Source organism: Mastigoproctus giganteus, chromosome 5 (genome assembly GCF_048544385.1).
Source record: "Mastigoproctus giganteus isolate SK-2022 chromosome 5, ASM4854438v1, whole genome shotgun sequence".
NCBI lineage: Eukaryota > Metazoa > Arthropoda > Arachnida > Uropygi > Thelyphonidae > Mastigoproctus > Mastigoproctus giganteus.
Genome location: NC_143579.1, coordinates 185,171,703 through 185,190,852, shown reverse-complemented (window position 1 = coordinate 185,190,852; position 19,150 = coordinate 185,171,703). Strand labels below are relative to the sequence as shown.

Below are 19,150 nucleotides of genomic sequence, written 5' to 3'. Positions count from 1 at the left end.
ATCTTATAATGGGGGATTTTAATTTCCCAGATATTGACTGGAATTTGTGGGTTGGTCACTCACACACTAGCAAGGCTTTTGTGGATTTATTGGATGATTGTTTTTTACACCAGCATGTTCGGGAGGCAACTAGAGGGAGTAATACTCTTGATCTGATTATCAGTAGTGATTCTTCATGCATTAGGAATCTGCAGATAAAGAAACCACTGGGTGGCAGTGATCACAGTGTGCTGAAGTGGGATTTACTCAAGGAGGTAACTACCATCAGAGGTAAAGGGAAGGGTTTTTGCTTTCGTAAAGGCGACTATGATGGTCTGAGACAGTATTTAAATTCTATACGGTGGGACCAACTGATGATGTTACCAACAGCAAATTCAAAATGGGAAGCATTCAAGGAACTAATCTTGGAAGCTACCAGGCTTTACATACCAACCAAGAAATATTGTTCAAGGTTCAGGCCTAAATGGTTGTCAGACGAACTAATGAGACATATGGCAGAGAAGAAAAATGCATGGGATACATACAAATTAATGGGTGACATGGAAGCCTATGATAGATATAAGTTGGTCTGTAACCAAGTCACAAAGGAGATTAGGCAGGCAAAGGCAGATTATGAGAAATCCTTGGCAAAGGATGCAAAGAAAAACAGAAAAGAGTTTTTTACCTATTTAAACTCAAGAAGGAAATGGATGAATCAGATTGGTCCACTGGATGTTTGATGGTTCAACAGTTGAGGATCCAGCTCAGGTGGCTAACAATCTAAACGAGTATTTTGCATCTACATTCACACATGAGGAGTTATTCAGGAAGGGGAATGTCGTAGGTGAAGTAAACATTGGCAGTGAGCTAGATGATTTTCTAATAACTGAGAGGAAAGTGGAGGAGAAATTGTTGAGGATAAACATAAAAAAGGCACCCGGGGTGGATGGGATCTATCCAGTTATATTAAAGGAGGCAGCAAAGGAAGTAAGCAAACCCCTAGCCATAATTATGAGAGCTTCTTTGGACTCAGGGGAGGTACCCATGGACTGGAGATGTGCAAATGTAACCCCAATTCACAAAGGAGGATCAAAGGCTGACACAAGTAATTATAGACCTGTTAGTTTAACTTCGGTTCCAGGAAAATTAATGGAGACACTGGTTAAAGAAGCACTGCAGGATCATCTGGACAAGAATTCAGTTATAGCTCAGACACAGCATGGTTTTGTTAAGGGCAGGTCTTGTCTAACCAATTTGATTAGATACTATGATGTAGTCACAAAAGAACTGGATGCAGGGAATAACTTTGATATTATATATTTGGATCTTAGAAAGGCTTTTGATACTGTTGCGCATGGAAGACTGCTGCACAAATTGGAGAAGTGTGGCATTGGATGCAAATTGCTGCTATGGATAAAGGGATGGTTGAGTGGCAGAAGACAGAGAGTGGTAATCAATGGACACTGCTCAACGTGGACTAATGTTATTAGTGGAGTTCCTCAGGGTTCAGTGTTGGGTCCATTGTTGTTTTCTGTATTTATAAATGATATTGATGATGGTGTATCAGGCTTAATGTCCAAGTTTTCAGACGATACCAAGGTTGGCAGGGTTGTTAAGGACACTACTGATACTATGCTGCTGCAACAGGATCTGGAAAGGTTGAGCAGATGGGCTGAGAGGTGGCAAATGAAGTTTAACATTGACAAATGTAAAGTACTACATATGGGAAACAGTAACCCCAGATCACCGTATCAACTCTGTGGTACTATGCTGACAGTGGTAGAGAATGAAAAGGACCTGGGGGTAATTGTGCAGGCAGATATGAAGTTCTCTGAGCAGTGCAGACGAGCTGCAAGAGTAGCTCATGGTGTCTTGTCAATGATATACAGGAATTTTTCTAGCAGAGACAGGGATGTGATTATTCCCTTGTATAAGGCATTGGTCAGGCCATACCTTGAGTACTGTATACAGGTCTGGAGGCCTCATTTCAAGAAGGATGTAGAGCTGCTGGAACGAGTACAGAGAAGGGCAACAAGATTAGTGAATGGAACAAAGGGTTGCTCTTACGAAGAAAGGCATAAGTTTTGCAAATTACAGAGCCTGGAGACTAGGCATCGGCGAGGTGATCTGATAGAGGTGTATAAGGCTTTGAATGGCTTGAGCATGGTCAATGCCGATGGGATTCTTCCTCTTGCTCAGAATAATCACCTGAGAGGGCATAAATTCAAATTGAGGAAGGACGGATGTCGGATAGATGTGCAGAAATTTGCCTTTAGCCAGCGGGCAGTTGGTTTGTGGAATAGACTCCCATCGCTTGTTGTTGAAGTTGATAGCCTAAACAAATTTAAGGCTCAGCTGGACAGGTATTTCGAACGAACGGAGGGGTGAAATGGGAGTAGTGGTTGGTTTTTTTTTTTTTTTTTTTTTTGGCTGATTCTGAATAAGCTTGCTTTCTTGCATCATATGCCTCTACTAATGCTAATGCTAAGTCTTCCTCATTTTCTGTGAACCAGTCTCGAACAATCTGGGCGGTGTGGCATGGCGCATTATCCTGCTGTAAGTCGGCACCACCAGAGGGGAAGACCATTACCACGAAAGGGTGTGTACCTGGTCAGCAATGATGTTTAGGTAGGTGGTAGACGTCAGAGTTCCCAGCACATGGATGACTGGACTCGGGGTATCCCAGCAGAACATCACCCAAAGCATGCTTTCATCACCCACCAGCTTGTTTTCGTCCCACGGTGCATCCAGGCACCATCACTTCCCCAGGTAAACGATGCGCACGTACCCGGCCATCTACATGGTGCAACAGGAAATGTGATTCATCGGACCAGACAGCCTTCTTCCAATCACTCAAGGTCCAGTTTTGATGCTCACATGCTCATTGTAGGCACTGTCGCTGGTGAACCGTGGTTAGCATGGGCACTTGGAGCGGCCTGTGGCTACACAGCACCATTTTCAGCAGGGTTCTATGTACTGTGTGTTGTGACACATTACTCTCGTCACCAGCATTCCAATTACTGGCGAGTTGCACCACAGTTGCCCTTCTGTTGCCATGTACCATCCAGGAGAGCCTTCACTCACCTCGAGCATCGATGAGCAGTGGTCATCCAACACCTCGCCAGTGGTTCGTGGGTTCCCCCTCCTCAGACCACTTTTGGTAGGTACTAACCATGGCTAACTGTGAGCACCCCACCAGCCGTGCCATTTCGGATATACTCTGACCCAGTCATCTGGCCATTACAATTTGGCCTTTGTCAAACTCGCTTAAGTCTGCTGCCTTTCCCATCTGAAGAACAAGAGTAACACTGATTAATGGAGCTCAGTATCAGGTGTTTTTTATACCATGTCCAGACCCACGCACGCACCGTAGTTCGCCTGCAGTTGCTTTGATTTGCATAGCGACTCGCTGGTCATAATATTTCGGCTCATCAGTGAATATTACTGGATAATAGCTTAACGTAATAATAAGTCTGTTTAAGGCATAATAGCTTTAAACAGGCTGGTGTGATGAAATCCAAAGCCTATAAAACATTGAACATTTGTGAATGGTCCAGTGAGGAAGTATAAGATATCAAAGTAATCTTTAAATACTGTGAAATATGGTTAAAAAACAATTTTTTTGTCAAAACAATTGACAAAGTATGTCAGAAAAACTTAGTTAAAATTTGAAACAACAAAAGAAATATCATCTACTGGAGTAGAAAAATAAGAAAGATCATCCTCATAACTGGAAGGAAGGCTATATTTTCAACTTCAAGAACACAATACAAAATCTTAATAATAAAAAGGAATAAAAAAACTGAGAAAGATCAAAGGTGTCCTTATATAAAATGTGGGAATTGACTGTCAATAAAAATAATGGTACTTTAATAAATCAAACTTGTTTAAAACATCTAAATGAATGTTATCATAAGTAGACCTCTCTTTGTGAGCCTGTACTTCCATCTTTAGCTTCAAAACTGCAAACAGTAATGTGAACTCAGATAATTACAAAAAAATTACATGTGGCAAAAGAGCATTCTTTTGCCACATATTTAAAAAAAGAGACAAGCTTGGTGAAAATGTTTAAATATGGGCAACACATCTGGAAAGATTGGTAAAAAGAGCATTCATACATAGGCACATTTAGGCTTCAAATTACTGGGCTACTTTGCTAGGTATATTAGAGGAATCTAACTGAACTTTATAAGTTTCTGTGTGATGATAGTGAAATGAATGAAGGCCAAATTTTCATGTACTGTATTAATGATGCTTGAATCAAGAAGCATAAATTTAAGCTAGGGTAAGGGGATTATAAAGTTGATTGCAGGTTGTTAATCATCACTGAAGTAAATTGCTCCTTAGGTAGTTGGGGCAATGGCTTGGAGAAATTTAAAGGCCATCAGTACCTACAGGAGGAGGAGACATGGATTTTTTTATTTTTTTATTTATTTTTTTTTTAATATTAGCACTAATAACACTAGTTTACAAATTTAAGTTTGTTCACTGGGGTTTGAATTTCAATAGGTCCTAGTGCCGAAATATGTTGCTGTGATTTCAAATATGACAGATTTTTTTTTTCTATCACATTAGGATACATCACAATTTAAGAAATATAAAAAGTATTTTTTTTATGAAAGTATATAACTTTATTGTATTTAGTAATGACAAAATCAAATACGGAGCATGCAGAAAGGTCAGGGAATGACCACCGCATATCCTGGAGCAATATGATCATAGTTGCTAATGCTCCTAAAAACCAAATAACAAACAAATAAACAATGACAAAATGATAGGATTACATTTTCATAAATCAAAAAATATGTAAATACTAACAAATATTAATCAAAATTCTGAAACTTTCATTAATCAGACCTTTGTCTCTTTGTTTGAAAAGAATGTTTAATTGTTTTAATTGTACAGTGCCAGGTTTCTCTCTTTTTAAACACCAGCAGTAGTCTGCCATCATGCTTGTATTCCACCTTCCCTGGTACCTCTGCTCCATTTCCTTTATGTCCTGATGGAATCACTCCCCTTGTTCTTCTCTCATCTGTGCAAGATTTTCGGGGAAAAAATCAAGATGGGCATGCAAAAAGTGAATTTTGATGCTCATATTGCAACCTAAATTGCAAAGGTTTTCGAGCATATTTTGAACAATTTTTTCATAATCCTGTGATTTTATGATTTCCTAGAGAGTTTTCCATTGCACTTTTAAAAGCAATCCAGGCTTCCCTTTCAACATCAGTCATAGTAGTTTCAAACTGACCATCTAAAACTAATTTTCTAATTTGGGAACCAAGGAAGATACCCTCCTTAAGTTTTGCGTCAGATAAACCGGGAAATTTACTGCAAAGGTACTTAAAGCAGTTGTCATCCTTATTCAGTTCTTTAACAAATTGCTTCATTATGTCTAACTTTATATGCAGTGGAGGTAAAAGTATTTTATCTGGCTTCACCAAACTTTTGTGCACAATATTTTTTGACCCCAGTGTAAGATTGTGCCTCCGAGGCCATTGCTTCTTTGTCCAATGCAGCGCTTTAGCCTGCTATCCCATTCACAAATAAAGTGTGGCATTTTAATGTACCCACCCTGTTGCCCCAAAAACATACATAACACTTAAGTCTCCACATAGTTGCCATTCATGACCTTGATATTTAATTTTCTACAGAAGCAACTATAGATTGTCATAAGTTTCTTTTAAGTAGACTGAATGAGCAACTAGCGCAGATGTGTACTTATCTCCGTTATACAAGAGAACACCTTTTAAACTAGTCTTAGAAGAGTCTATAAATAGTCTCCATTCACTAGGAACATATGATGGAGCTCCTAATGCACTTATTAAACCAGCAATATTTCTGCAATATACGAGAGGACCTTCTTGTGAAAAATACTGTATAAACTCCCTTTCACGAATTCTGTACCAGGAAAATGTACCTGGAGCAAGTAAGTTCATCGCTTGAAGTCTGGATCCCAGAATTTCAGCAGCATACTTTGGAAGACCTGAGGCCCTTACTAAATCGTTCAGTTCGACTTGCGTGAATTTCTGTGGCGTTAAAATATTTTCTGTTTGATAACATTCCTCTTCACTAACCTCTGCAGCTTCTGCTTTTGTGGAAGAAGATGTGGACTCCAAAGTTTCTGGTGGAGGTTTTACAGTCAGATCAGGTCCATGCGGAACCAGTCTTATGGCTGATGGTAGATCTGGATATTTGACGTCCTTTTTATTTTTTGAATTGTAACCTTTAACGTTGCATACACAAAAGTAACATTCGGCATGGTTTACTGGCTCGCACCACACCATAGAAATAGCAAGCACACCTTTTTTCTTTGACCCCATTTTCTAAGATGTTCGACACATGTATGGCATACTTTATGCGGTGCCCATGATTTATCCTGATTGCCTAGTTTTATGTCAAAGTATGCATAATACGATTTTTTTACAAAATCAGTAATATTTCACCTCTGCTTTACAGGAACAAAACAACCACACATGTAACAAAATATGTCGGGACTGTTTATACACTTTCTGGTTGCCATACTAAAAGAAAACTAACACACAATGAGAGCTCACGATGGTTTTTACCGTGACCGCATAAGGGACGTGCCACTTATATAGGCAGGCTCTGTGGTTGAGTGGATTGTACAAACAAGTGAGTGCATGCTCAGACAAATTTAACCCGTAACTACACACAGGAGTCTCCCAGACTCCACTCGGAAAATAAAATTCTGGGAATCACAGATGGGCTGGAAGAGTGGCGTGGGGGCCGTCTACCTTCCTGGGGCAAGGTTGGTTAACTTGCAGTGTGTGTAGTTCGGGTTAAACATGCACAATCTGTTGTATTTGAGGCAAATATTTGATGCTGATTACTAATATAGGGGTATAAAACTTGTAAACCATTGCAGAAACTATAGTTATGTACACATTTGGGTATAATACCTAAGTAATATTTTTTTAATGAATTGTGAAAAATCTTTATGTGATAGAAACAAACGGATTTCAGTTTAGTAATCAGTAAACATGCATAAATAACTGCCACATACTTTTACTCAAACCCCAGATACACTGTAAACTAGTGAATTAATTATATTTATTTAATTAGTAGTAGTAATGGCAAATGATGCAAGAAAGCAGGCTTCTATAGAGCATCAGCCAAAAAAAAAAAAAAAAAACCAGTTCGCCCATCCAATCCATACCCTCCAAGAATTTCTCTAGGTCTTCCTTGAATTTATTTAATCCATCCACTTCCACAACAACAGTTGGAAGCCTGTTCCAACAATCTACCAGCTGCTGACTGAAGGCAAACAGCCAGCAGGTGGTAGATTGTTTAATTTAGTTATTAAATAATAACAAATCTGAAAATGAAAGGCACATATTTGATATTTGGTTACAAGTGTTGAGAGCTAGAGACACAACTAGGATTTTTGGCACAAAAATTGACCAAAAATCAAGTTGTTCCTCGGCCTGTGTGTGATTCTGCAGCTGATTTATTGCTGTTGTTTTCATAGTTATTTTATGTGAGCACCGAAAGTGGTAACTCAAAAGAAATAATTGCCTGTACTGTGTAGCTTCTGTTCAGAATAAAATTAGTTTCTTAATTTAACAATCATCAGATAAGGCAACTGTTATTTTACAATGGGACTTTGCAATTTTTCATTTGTGTATCTTTTCATAGATCTACAGAATAAAAGAACAAAAACAAATCCCTAAAAACAAAATTCCCAGAGTTGCACTGACATTCATATAAAAACTTGATGACATTGCTATAATAACATTTTCATTGTAACATCATTTTAACTATTGTCATTGGTTGAATATTTCTTTCATGTACTGCATTAGTGGTATTTGAAAGAAATATTCAACCAATAGGCAAACAGCCAGCAGGTGCTAGATTGTTTAATTTAGTTATTAAATAATAACAAATTTGAAAATGAAAGGCACATATTTGATATTTGGTTACAAGTGTTGAGAGCTAGAGACACAACTAGGATTTTTGACACAAAAATTGACAAAAAATCAAGTTGTGCCTCTGCCTGTGTGATTCTGCAGATGATTTATTGCTGTTGTTTTCATAGTTATTTTATGCGAGCACTGAAAGTGGTGGTGCTTTCTTTCAGAAAGCACCACCACTTTCAGAGGAAATATTCTTCTGAAAGAAATATTCAACCAATGACAATAGTTAAAAAAAATTTATATTTAGAGTTGAGTATTGTAATTTTCAATGTATAATAATACACTGTATATGAAAAAAAAAATTTTTTTTCTGGTGTAATTTCTCTCATCAGGTGCCATTGGAATTCCTACCTGATCAACAAATCATGCAGCCTAAAGACGTATTTTTAGAGATCCAGGCCAGGAACCATTTGCAGAAAACATAAGAGAAACTTAAAAACTGTCGTTCATAAATATGCTTTTCCGTCCATAGAAGCATCAGTGTGCTTGAATATTTGCATAAGACGTGATTTGTATTGGAATATCTAGTCTGATTAAATTGCTTCTAGCTGATATAGCTGAAGTATATGTAATGAGTGCATTTCACAAGTTTATATCAGATTTGATATTTATCAAATATATTATTTTGTTTATATATATATATATCAGAATTTGTTTTGATGCATTTTTGTTTGCAATAAACTTGAAAGTGACGTTTCATTAAATGGAGCTTAAATAATCAACCAAAATATGATTGTTGTGTTTTGTGTGATCATTAACTGCTAATAACAGTAATTGAAAAAAAAAAAAAAAAAATTTTTTTTAAAAGAAATAGTCTCAAAACCAGAGAAGTGAAAACCTAGAATTTATTACTTTTGGGACATATATCGATGGACAAAGAATCTCTGGAAGTTGACTTTACAGGCCCTGTATATGAGCTCATGAGTGATACAGCAGACATCAATTGGATAGTCCATTTCATCCTGGTAATTAATCTAAGTTTGACTTTCCTGAATTAGTTCAGGAATGTCTATTGGAAATAATGGCACAAATATAGCCTCCTTTACAAAGCCTCACAAAAAGAAGTCATACAAATGGTGTCCAGAGACTTGGAAGCAGGAGCATCACACGTACCTTGGCCTATCCATTGCTGAGGTAATGTGTTTTTTAGATATGTAATATGTCAACATGAACATGAGGAAGTGCACTATCTTGCTGGAACTTGAAATTGGGAAAAATCAATTCAGATGAAATCAGAGGAATGACATCATTGTGGGACACCTCCTTACCTTTTGACAGATGTACCACCCAAGTCAAACTCCCTGCTTGACACTGTCCTTGGAGTGGATTGCACCAAGCAGTGGAGACCTAGCACTTAGGGATATATTTGTATCCACTCTGCAGTTCACTGAATCACTAAAGAAGTAATGAGCCCTAGCATGTCTCTTGACTTTCTATAGCATCTTGGACAACTCCACGCATTCTGGTTGATCAACTTGAAATCTTTGTGAAGTTGAGGCATAAGCCAGTTCAGTGTGTTCAGGTAAATGTTCCAGTGTTTTTCCTACAAAAAATAAAGCACCATAAATTTTCTGATGTGAAATGGCACAAAACATTTATTTTTAAAGAGTCCTGCTTGATGACTTGGAGAAGATATACACATAACCAAACATTGTAGCAGTTAGCTTTTCCTGCTCAAATGAAAAGTGGCTTCATCACTGAAAACAAGCTATGCTGCCACACCATCCTCTTTCATTTTCTGTTGAAAGTCATAGCAAAAGTAAATTCTTCCAAAGAATAGACTAGACTATTGTTTGAGGTGTATGCAATCTGAGTGGATTTTTGTGGACCTCACTGAAAGATTTCTCTTATGTATGCACTATTTTATCAGTAGTGCAGGGCAGCCCAGGTGCTTTCCCTTGCAGATGCTGGTGAAACCTTTCAGAACCACGTAAGAAAGTCACAGTGTACACTAGTTATTGATTTGACTTTGCAAACTGGATGGCACAAAATGCTTTTTTCACACAAAAAAATAGTTGAAAAAAAATTCTGAATTCTATTGTTTGGTATTTGTGAATTTATTGTTATATTATTTTTATTATTATAATTAGCCATATGGTGCAAAGAAGCCTCAGGTTTTTTGCTGCACCAGCCAAAATAAAAAAATTCTGAGTTACCCTGTGTGTATGTATGTGTGTGTGTGTGAGAGAGAGAGTTGTTATTTGGTTTTTAGGAGCATTAGCAACTAAGGCCATATTGCTCCGAGGATATGCGGTGGTCATTCCCTAACCTTTCCGCATCCTCCGTATTTGGTAGTCACGGGGTGGAACCCTGGTCTAATCAAGAAGCATGTGCTATGCACTGCTGCTCCTGCCCACCTGGCTATGGAGGCGCAGAGAGAGAGAGAGAGAGAGAGAGAGAGAGAGTCAGAAGTAGAACGGAATCACCAAGAAAGAGAAGAATGATGATATCTAGCTCAGGACCCTGGGTGTGCCAAGCCCATACCAGATGTGAGTCCCTGCATGGTTAGTGTTTGTTTGATGAGCATCTGAAAGTGCTTTCTTCTTTTTGATCATGCTGTATATATACACAGTGTCAATTATGTCACAGGTTAGTATGCAATTAAAGATAGTAATAGATGCTGTTTGCTAAGGAAACTCATATTGAGAGATTGCAGGAGGCAACTGTCATGCCATATGGAATTAACTTCAGGAAAGTCACTCTTCTACTGTCTTAAAACAATGATGCCATTACTATGCACACATAAGCACACCAGCTGGTGTGTGTTCACATTCTTTCTCTCTCTCTGAATTTTTTTGGGTTTCAGTGAAGGATAATGATGAAAACTTCATTATTATTATTATTGGTTGCTCTTGTTTATTTTTATTTGATATGCTTTAATTGGTTTTAGCAAATCATAATTCATAGATCCCATTTTCAGTTCAGTAAAATGCCATGCAGTGTCTTAAAATTGAGGGTGCAAGTGATGAAGGTTAATTCATAGTTAATGTTATGTACATAAACAAAAGAAAGAAAGGAGTAGTATAAATGTAAAAGGAATAGTACAATGTAAAAGGGCAACAACCAAAAGTATTTTAAAACCTAAAGGGATAAATTTAGAAGCCACTGAAGATCCAAGAAAGAGTGAAATATCATAAATTTCGACAACAAAACTATATAATAAAAGTGCAGAAATCCAACATTGACAAAAGCAAGCACAAAATACTGGGAAAAGAATAATTTAGAAAATTTAATAACTGTCTAACATGGCATATGTAAAAACTCAAAATGAAGAATTTTGCCAGGTGCAGAGATACTGTGACTATCAAACATGGAAGTAAGCCAAGGTCAAAAGTGAAATATCACAATAATAAACCAGTGGTAAGGAAGGAAAATGAAAATGTGGCATTGTCAGCCATGGGTTTGTTCTCTTTAGAAAGCTGCCTGATCCATAACTGAATTGATTTAACAGTGCCTGCTATGATTAAAGAGGCCAGTGCACTCTGGATTCATTATTATTGTGGATTATTGTGTGACACAGAGCAAAATGGAAGACAGAATAAATAATGACAAGTTTAATACTAATTGTAAAACACACATATTAAATACATACAAAAGCTTTCGGTTATTATGGTAACCTTCATAATAATGTCATGTTCCCCACTCTTAACTGTCAAACTGACAGTTAAGAGTGGGGAACATGATGGCGTGTACTGCCAGTCATGTATATGCAACTACGTAATGCAATAGTTAATTGTTTGATGTTGAAGTTTGGGGAATTTTAATTTCCCAGATATTGACTGGAATTTGGGGGCTGGTCACTCACACACTAGCAAGGCTTTTGTGGATTTATTGTATGTATGATTGTTTTCTACATCAGCATGTTCGGGAGGCAACTAGAGGGAGTAATACTCTTGATTTGATTATCAGTAGTGATTCTTCATGCATTAAGAATCTGCAGATAAATGAACCACTAGGTGGCAGTGATCACAGTGTGCTGAAGTGGGATTTACTCAAAGAGGTAACTACCATTAAGGGTAAAGGGAAGGGTTATTGCTTTCGTAAAGGTGACTACGATGGACTGAGACAGTATTTAAATTCTATCCAGTGGGATTAACTGATGATGTTACCAACAGCAAATTCAAAATGGGAAATATTCCAAGAACTTATCTTGGAAGCTACTAGGCTTTACATACCAACTAAGAAATATTGTTCAAGGTTTAGGCCTAAATGGATGTCAGATGAACTAATGAGACATATGGCAGAGAAGAAAAATGCATGGGATACATACAAATTAACATATGACACAGAAGCCTATGATAGATACAAGTTGATCTATAACCAAGTTACAAAGGAGGTTAGGCGGGCTAAGGCAGATTACGAGATATCTTTTGCAAGGGATGCAAAGAAAAACAGCAAAGAGTTCTTTACTTATGTAAACTCTAAAAGGAAGGGGATAAATCAGATTGGTCCATTGGATATCGATGGTTCAACTGTTGATGATCCTGCTCAGGTAGCTAACAGCTAAATGAATATTTTGCATCGACATTCACACATGAGGAGTTATTCAGCGAGGGGAATGCCAGAGGTGTATTCAGCTCTGGCAGTAAGCTAGAGAATCTTGTAATCTCTGAGAGTAAAGTGGAGGAGAAATTGTTGAAGATAAACACAAGCAAGGCACCTGGGGTGGATGCAATCTATCCAGTTATATTAAAGGAGGCAGCAAAGGAAGTAAGCAAACCCTTAGCCATAATTATGAGAGCTTCCTTGGACTCAGGGGAGGTACCCATGGACTGGAGATGTGCAAATGTAACCCCAATTCACAAAGGAGGATCAAAGGCTGACACAAGTAATTATAGACCTGTGAGTTTAACTTCTGTTCCCGGAAAATTAATGGAGGCACTGGTTAATGAAGCACTGCAGGATCATCTAGACAACACTTCAGTTATAGCTCAGACACAGCATGGTTTTGTTAAGGGGAAGTCTTGCCTGACCAATTTGATTGGATACTATGATGCAGTCACAAAAGAACTGGATGCAGGGAATAACTTTGATATTATACACTTGGATCTTAGAAAGGCTTTTGATACTGTTGCACATGGAAGACTGCTGCACAAATTGAAGCAGTGTGGCATTGGAGGCAAATTGCTGCTATGGATACAGGGGTGGTTGAGGGGGAGAAGACAGAGAGTGGTAATCAATGGACACTGCTCATCGTGGACTAACGTTATTAGTGGAGTCCCTCAGGGTTGAGTATTGGGTCCATTATTGTTTTCTGTATTTATAAATGATATTGATGATGGTATATCAAGCTTAATGTCCAAGTTTGCAGACGATACGAAGGTTGCAGGTTTGTCAAGGACACTACTGACACTATGCTGCTGCAGCAGGATCTGGAAAGGTTGAGCAGATGGGTTGAGAGGTGGCAAATGAAGTTTAACATTGACAAATGTAAAGTACTACATATGGGAAACAGCAATCCCAGAGCAACGTATCAACTCTGTGTACTACACTGACAGTGGTAGAGAATGAAAAGGACCTGGGGGTGGTTGTGCAAGCAGATATGAAGTTCTCTGAGCAGTGCAGATGGGCTGCAAGTGTAGCTCATGGTGTATTGTCAATGATATATAGGAATTTTTCTAGCAGGGATAAGGAGGTGATTATTCCCTTGTATAAGGCAATGGTCAGACCACACCTAGAGTACTGTATACAGGCCTGGAGGCCTCGTTTCAAGAAGGATGTAGAGCTGCTGTAACGAGTACAGAGAAGAGCAACAAGAGTAGTGAACGGAATGAAGGGTGGCTCTTACGAAGAAAGGCTTAAATTTTGCAAATTACAGTGTCTGGAGACTAGGCACCTGCGAGGTGATCTGATTGAGGTGTATAAAGCCTTGAATGGTTTGAGCATGCTCAATGCTGATGGAATTCTTGCTCTTGCTCAGAATAATCATTTGAGAGGGCATAAATTCAAATTGAGGAAAGACAGATGTACGGAAGTTTGCCTTTAGCCAGCGGGTGGTTGGTTGGTGGAACAGACTTCCATCCTTTGTTGTGGAAGTTGATAGCCTAAATAAATTTAAGGCTGAGCTGGACAGGTACTCGAAATGAATGGAGGGGTGAAATGGGAGCATGGTTTTTTTTTTTTTTTTTTTTTTTGGCTGATGCTGCATAAGCTTGCCTTCTTGAATCATATGCCTCTACTAATGCTAATGCTAATGAGCCCAAAACGGCGCATATGTTTTTGCTTTGATGTATTCAAAGTGCTGAGAGAACATTAGTCCCTCATCCCATTTTATGCCAAGGTCAACGTGCGATTTAACCTTTTGCACTTTGCATCCTCTACACTGGTAAACGGATGCGTAGTGCGATTTAACCTTTCGTACTTCGCATCCTCTTACCAGTATAGAGATATTGTTCTTTTTATTTGTAATTGTCATCTGGGCAGATTTGCTTGGATTTAAACGTAATCCTATACAGTCTAGGTAAATCTCTAGTTAATTTATTATGTTATTAGCATGTTTATTTGTTTTCTTAACTTGTTGTTGAACTCTAGATGTGACGAAGAATTTCAGGTCATCAGCATGTGTAATAAAATCGTCTTTATGGAGTGCAAAGAAGGGTTCGACGGCCGCAGCAAATAATATTGAGGAGAGAACCCATCTCTGAGGTACTTCCTGTGAAGTGGTGTAATGAGAAATAAACTCGTCATGAGTAATTATGAGGCCTCTTTTCATCAGAATGTCTCATAAAATCTTCAAGGGATTTCCTTGTATTTTAAAGTGGTAAGAATTTGTTCAAGAGCCATAATCGAGATATTGTCAAAGGCTGCGGGTGTACACGGTGCTGCTACTTTATTAGGTACGCCTACCTAGTAGCGTGTTGAGCCACCTTTATCCTTCAAAACAGCCTGAATATTCGTCTAGGCATGGATTGAACAAGATGCTGAAAACTTTGTGCAGGAATGGAGTACAATGCAGACATGAGTGTGTCATTCAGTTCCTTGAGATTTGACGGAGGTGAAGGCCTGCAGCGAACAGCCCTTTCCAGCTCATCCCAACGATGTTCAATAGGATTGTGATCCATGGACTGAGCGGGCCACTGCAGCAAAGAAAAGTCATTGTCATGTTCCTGGAACCATTGCATAGTGATTCGGGCTTTGTGCACTGGCACATTATCCTGCTGGAAGTAACCATCTGACTGAGGATAAACTGTCAACATGAACGGTTACACTTGGTCAGCAACAATGTTTAGGTACGATGTGGCATTCAGACGTGAATCTATGGGTATCAATGGACCCAACATGTGCCAAGAAAACATTCCCCACACTATAACACTGCCCCCACCACCTCGCACAGTAGTCGTCAGACATGAGGGTCCATGGATTCATGTTGTTTTTGCCAAATTCTGAGCCTTCCATCAACATGATGCACCAGGAACTTCGACTCGTCAGACTAAGCAACTGTTTTCCAATCCTCGATAGTCCAGCACTGGTGTTGCTGTGCCCACAGGTGGCGTGCTCTCTTGTTCTTCATTGATAACAAAGGTACTCGATGTGGCCGTCGGCTGCTGTAGCCCATTCGCGACAAAGTGCGACTAGTGGTCCGTTGCGATATTTTGTTCTGCGCACCAAGGTTGTGTTCTGACGTGATGTGCAACATTGTGGCCCATCTGTTTGCTTGTACAATTCTAGCCATCCTCCTCTGACCTCTCTGATCAACAAGCCATTTTCTTCCACAGGAGTGCTGTTCAGAGGATGTTTTCTGTTCGTTGCACAATTCTCGATACACCCTTGAAACTGTGGTGCGTGAAAAGTTCAGGAGAACTGCCGTTTCAGAGATGCATTGTCCAGCACGTCTTGCACCTGGTACGATGCCACGTTCGAAGTCCATGCTGGAGCAATCAGCTGTCCATTAGGTCACTCCTTTTCCCCATTCTTGCTACAGTTTGTACGCTTAACTGATACTAGAAAGGTTCTGCTGGATTTATATCCACAACTGTGGTCATTGTGACTTGCAACGTTGTGTGACAAACCATTTGTGTGCACAGTGGGGGTGTACCGAATAAAGTGGAACACAGTGTATATAAGAAGATAATATCGAGCTGTTCCTCATTGTTAAGAGCCTCCTGCATCCGGAAAGGGGTCTAAAGGAGGTGTGTAACGGTTGATCTTCCAGTGAAAACAAACAGAGTGCAGGTGTAGAAGACGATGCCTGAAGCAGCGTTGGGTGAGGGTTGACAGAAGGGTCTTCTCAAAAATGTTTAGGCGGTTGCAACTTATGGCAATGGGTCTGTAGTCTTTGGCGTTTTTTTTTTTTTTTTTTTTGGTGTTTTTTTTTTTTTTTATTTATTTATTTTCGGAAGGGACCTGACTATTTAGCTGTTCCATAAACTGGGAAGAGTATCTTTCTTTATGATTTCATTGAAGTTGTGATGCAACACCTCGATAATGTAAGGGCTGCTGATTTTTGCCATGAAAAGAGTGAAGTTATCAAGATCACAGTTGCTTTATTAGAAAGTTCATTTATAGCTTTCATGAAGCTTTCTTTGATAATTATGATGGTTGTTAGTGGAGTCTTTCTTAAGAAGTTTGAGGCGGATTCTTCTTTTTCTACCATTCGGTGGAGATCAGTTATTCTCTTCCTGATTTCTTCAGTTGCTAATTGGTTGGGTCCAAATGTCATTCACTGAAGACCTCTGCAGTCATGAGACCCTTTTTCCTCCTATCCCCAACAATCCTATTTTCCTTGTTTGAGCTTTGAAAGAGCAACTCCGTAATGTGCTTGTCTTTTGGGCTTTATAAAGTGAACTCTCTCCCTTTTTTGTACTGAATGTGGTCGTTGGGCCTGCCAGTCTTCTGCTACTTCCTGTAAAGTGTTTGCTTTTTAAGAAAGGCATATTTGATTCATGGATTACACCACTATTTGGATTTCCCATAATCCTTATTAGCTATAACCCTCAACGCTCCTTCAAAGGTGGTTTTTGTAAGTAATTGGGCCAGTTTCTTCTGCTGGTTTTATGCTTAATTCTTGCTAGTTGTAATCTAATTCTTTCAGGATGATGTTTTGTTTGATATATTTAACAGAGCAGCTGCTGAATTTTCCGTCGATTTCTCCCCCCCCTCTCCCACGATTACCTGGAACATTGAGTGTGGTTTCTAGATCCATGGGATTGTGATCTGACTTAAAGCGAAACAAGTTGTCGAATAATCCAATCCTAAGAGCGTTGTAATAAACAACATCCAACCGTTGATTCCCTCTAGTTGCTGGAGCAACCAGCTGTTTTAAACTTAAAGTTGCAACTACCATCAGGCGTAAAGGGAAGTATTTTTGCTTTCTTAAAGGTGACTATGGTGGTCTCAGACTGTTTTTAAATTCTATGCAGTAGGACAAACTGATGATGTTACCAACAGCAAATTCTAAATGGGAAGTAATCTTGGCTTTTCACACCAACTAAGAAATACTGTTCAAGATTTAGACCTAAATGGATATCAAATGAACTAATGAGATTCGTGGCACAGAAGCAAAATACATGGGATGCATATAAATTATCAGGCGAGACAGAAGCCTATGGTAAATATAAACTAATCTGTAATTAAGTCACAATAGAGGTTCGGCAGGCGAAGGCATGACTAATCTCTTTTGCCAAAGATTATGAGAAATCTTTGGAAAAGGACGCAAATAAAAACAGCAAAGACTTCTTATTGTGTAAATTCTAGAAGGAAGCGGATGAATCAGATTGGTCTACTTGATTTTGATGGTTGGAATGTTGATGACCCTGCTCAGGTAGCTGACAAACTGAATAAGTATTTTGCATCTACATTCACACGCAAGGAATTCTTTAGGGTAGTGGATGCCACAAATTGTTGAAGTTTAAATAAAAGAAAGACACCTGGGGTAGATGGGATCTATCCAGTTTTATTAAGGGAGGCAGCAAAGGAAGTAAACAAACTCTTAGTCATAATTATGAGGGCATCCTTGGACTCAGGAAAGGTCCCCACGGACTGGAGATGTGCAAATGTATCCCCAATTCACAAAGGGGGTTCAAAGGGTGACGCTGTGAGTAATTACAGTGAGTAATTACTGACCTGTTAGTTTATTTTCAGTTCCGGGGAAAGTAATGGAGTCATTGGCTAAAGAAGCAGTGCAGGATCATCTATACAAGGTTGTTACAATTCAGACAAAGCATGGGTTTGTTAAGGGGAAATCTTGCCTCACCAATTTGATTGGATACTACGATGTGGTCACAAAGGAACTAGATTCAAAAAATAATTTTGATAATATATACTTGGATTTCAGGAAAGCTTTTGATACTGTTGCACACACAAAGCTGCTGTAGAAATTGGAGCAATATGGCATTAAGGGAAAGTTGCTGCTATGAATGAAAGGATGATTGAGCGGGAGAAGACAGAGAGTGGTAATCAATGGTAACTGCTCGTCGTGGACTAATGTTATTAGTGGAGTCCCCCAGGGTTCGGTGTTGCGACCATTGTTGTCTTCTATATTTATTAATGATATTGATGAAGGTATAACAGGCTTAATGTCCAAGTTTGCAGATGATGCAGGGGTGACAGTAATGGCAGCAGATCTAGAAAAGTTGGGTAGATGGGCCGAGAGGTGGCAACTGAAGTTTAACATTGACAAATGTAAAGTACTGCATATGGGTAACAGCAACCCCAGAGAAAAGTACCAACTGTGTGGATTAGATTAGATTCGAAATTTTCAGATATTCCTGAGAAGTTAAAGAAATATTGTATTGTACAAATTCCTAAATATGCTTCTCCTACCTCTGTAAATGATTTTTTACCAGTTTCAATTTCATCGCCTTTTTTTATAGGTTCTCGAAAGAAATCTTATTGCAGGTACTGATCCCTTACCGTGTTTCTTCTAAACCTTATTCCCTGCATAGTGGTTTACTTTGCGTTCAGCGACTTCTCATGTCTTTCGTATTTCTTAATATATTCAAATTGGAATGATAAATTGTCTGTGCATGTAGTATTTATTGATATTTCATCTGCCTTTAATATTGCTGTTATCTTTTCTTTAAATCTGTTATTTCATCATTTTCTTATTCGTGATTATTTATATTACTGACTTATATACTTATACAGAATTATATTTTTCCAGTTGGTTTGAATTTATAATTTATGTCTCAAGTACAGCTATTCTACCAGGTAGTACATTAGCTGCTTTTTATTTTCAGTTATTTTTCTGCCTTTTTTTTTAATACTAATATGATGTCCATATATTTTTTTTCTTCTCC

The 19,150-nt window shown here is 38.6% G+C and overlaps 2 protein-coding genes across 4 annotated transcripts in view; one reads left to right on the top strand and one right to left on the bottom strand.

Annotated features, from left to right (window-relative positions):
* Positions 1–8,414, top strand: part of LOC150085924 (cytochrome P450 3A24-like) — a 120,168-nt gene extending 111,754 nt beyond the window's left edge. For all 3 annotated transcript variants that reach the window (XM_090373584.1, XM_090373583.1, XM_090373582.1), the window contains one exon: positions 8,246–8,414. In XM_090373584.1, coding sequence (XP_090229710.1) covers positions 8,246–8,338 — 93 coding nt within the window. In that variant the 3' untranslated portion in view covers positions 8,339–8,414. The remainder of the gene's footprint in view (positions 1–8,245) is intronic.
* A 932-nt stretch (positions 8,415–9,346) lies between these two features.
* Positions 9,347–19,150, bottom strand: part of LOC150085923 (glucose dehydrogenase [FAD, quinone]-like) — an 88,149-nt gene continuing 78,345 nt past the window's right edge. Inside the window, exon 12 of the mRNA XM_090374742.1 lies at positions 9,347–9,456. Within this exon, the coding sequence (XP_090230868.1) occupies positions 9,347–9,456 (110 nt within the window). The remainder of the gene's footprint in view (positions 9,457–19,150) is intronic.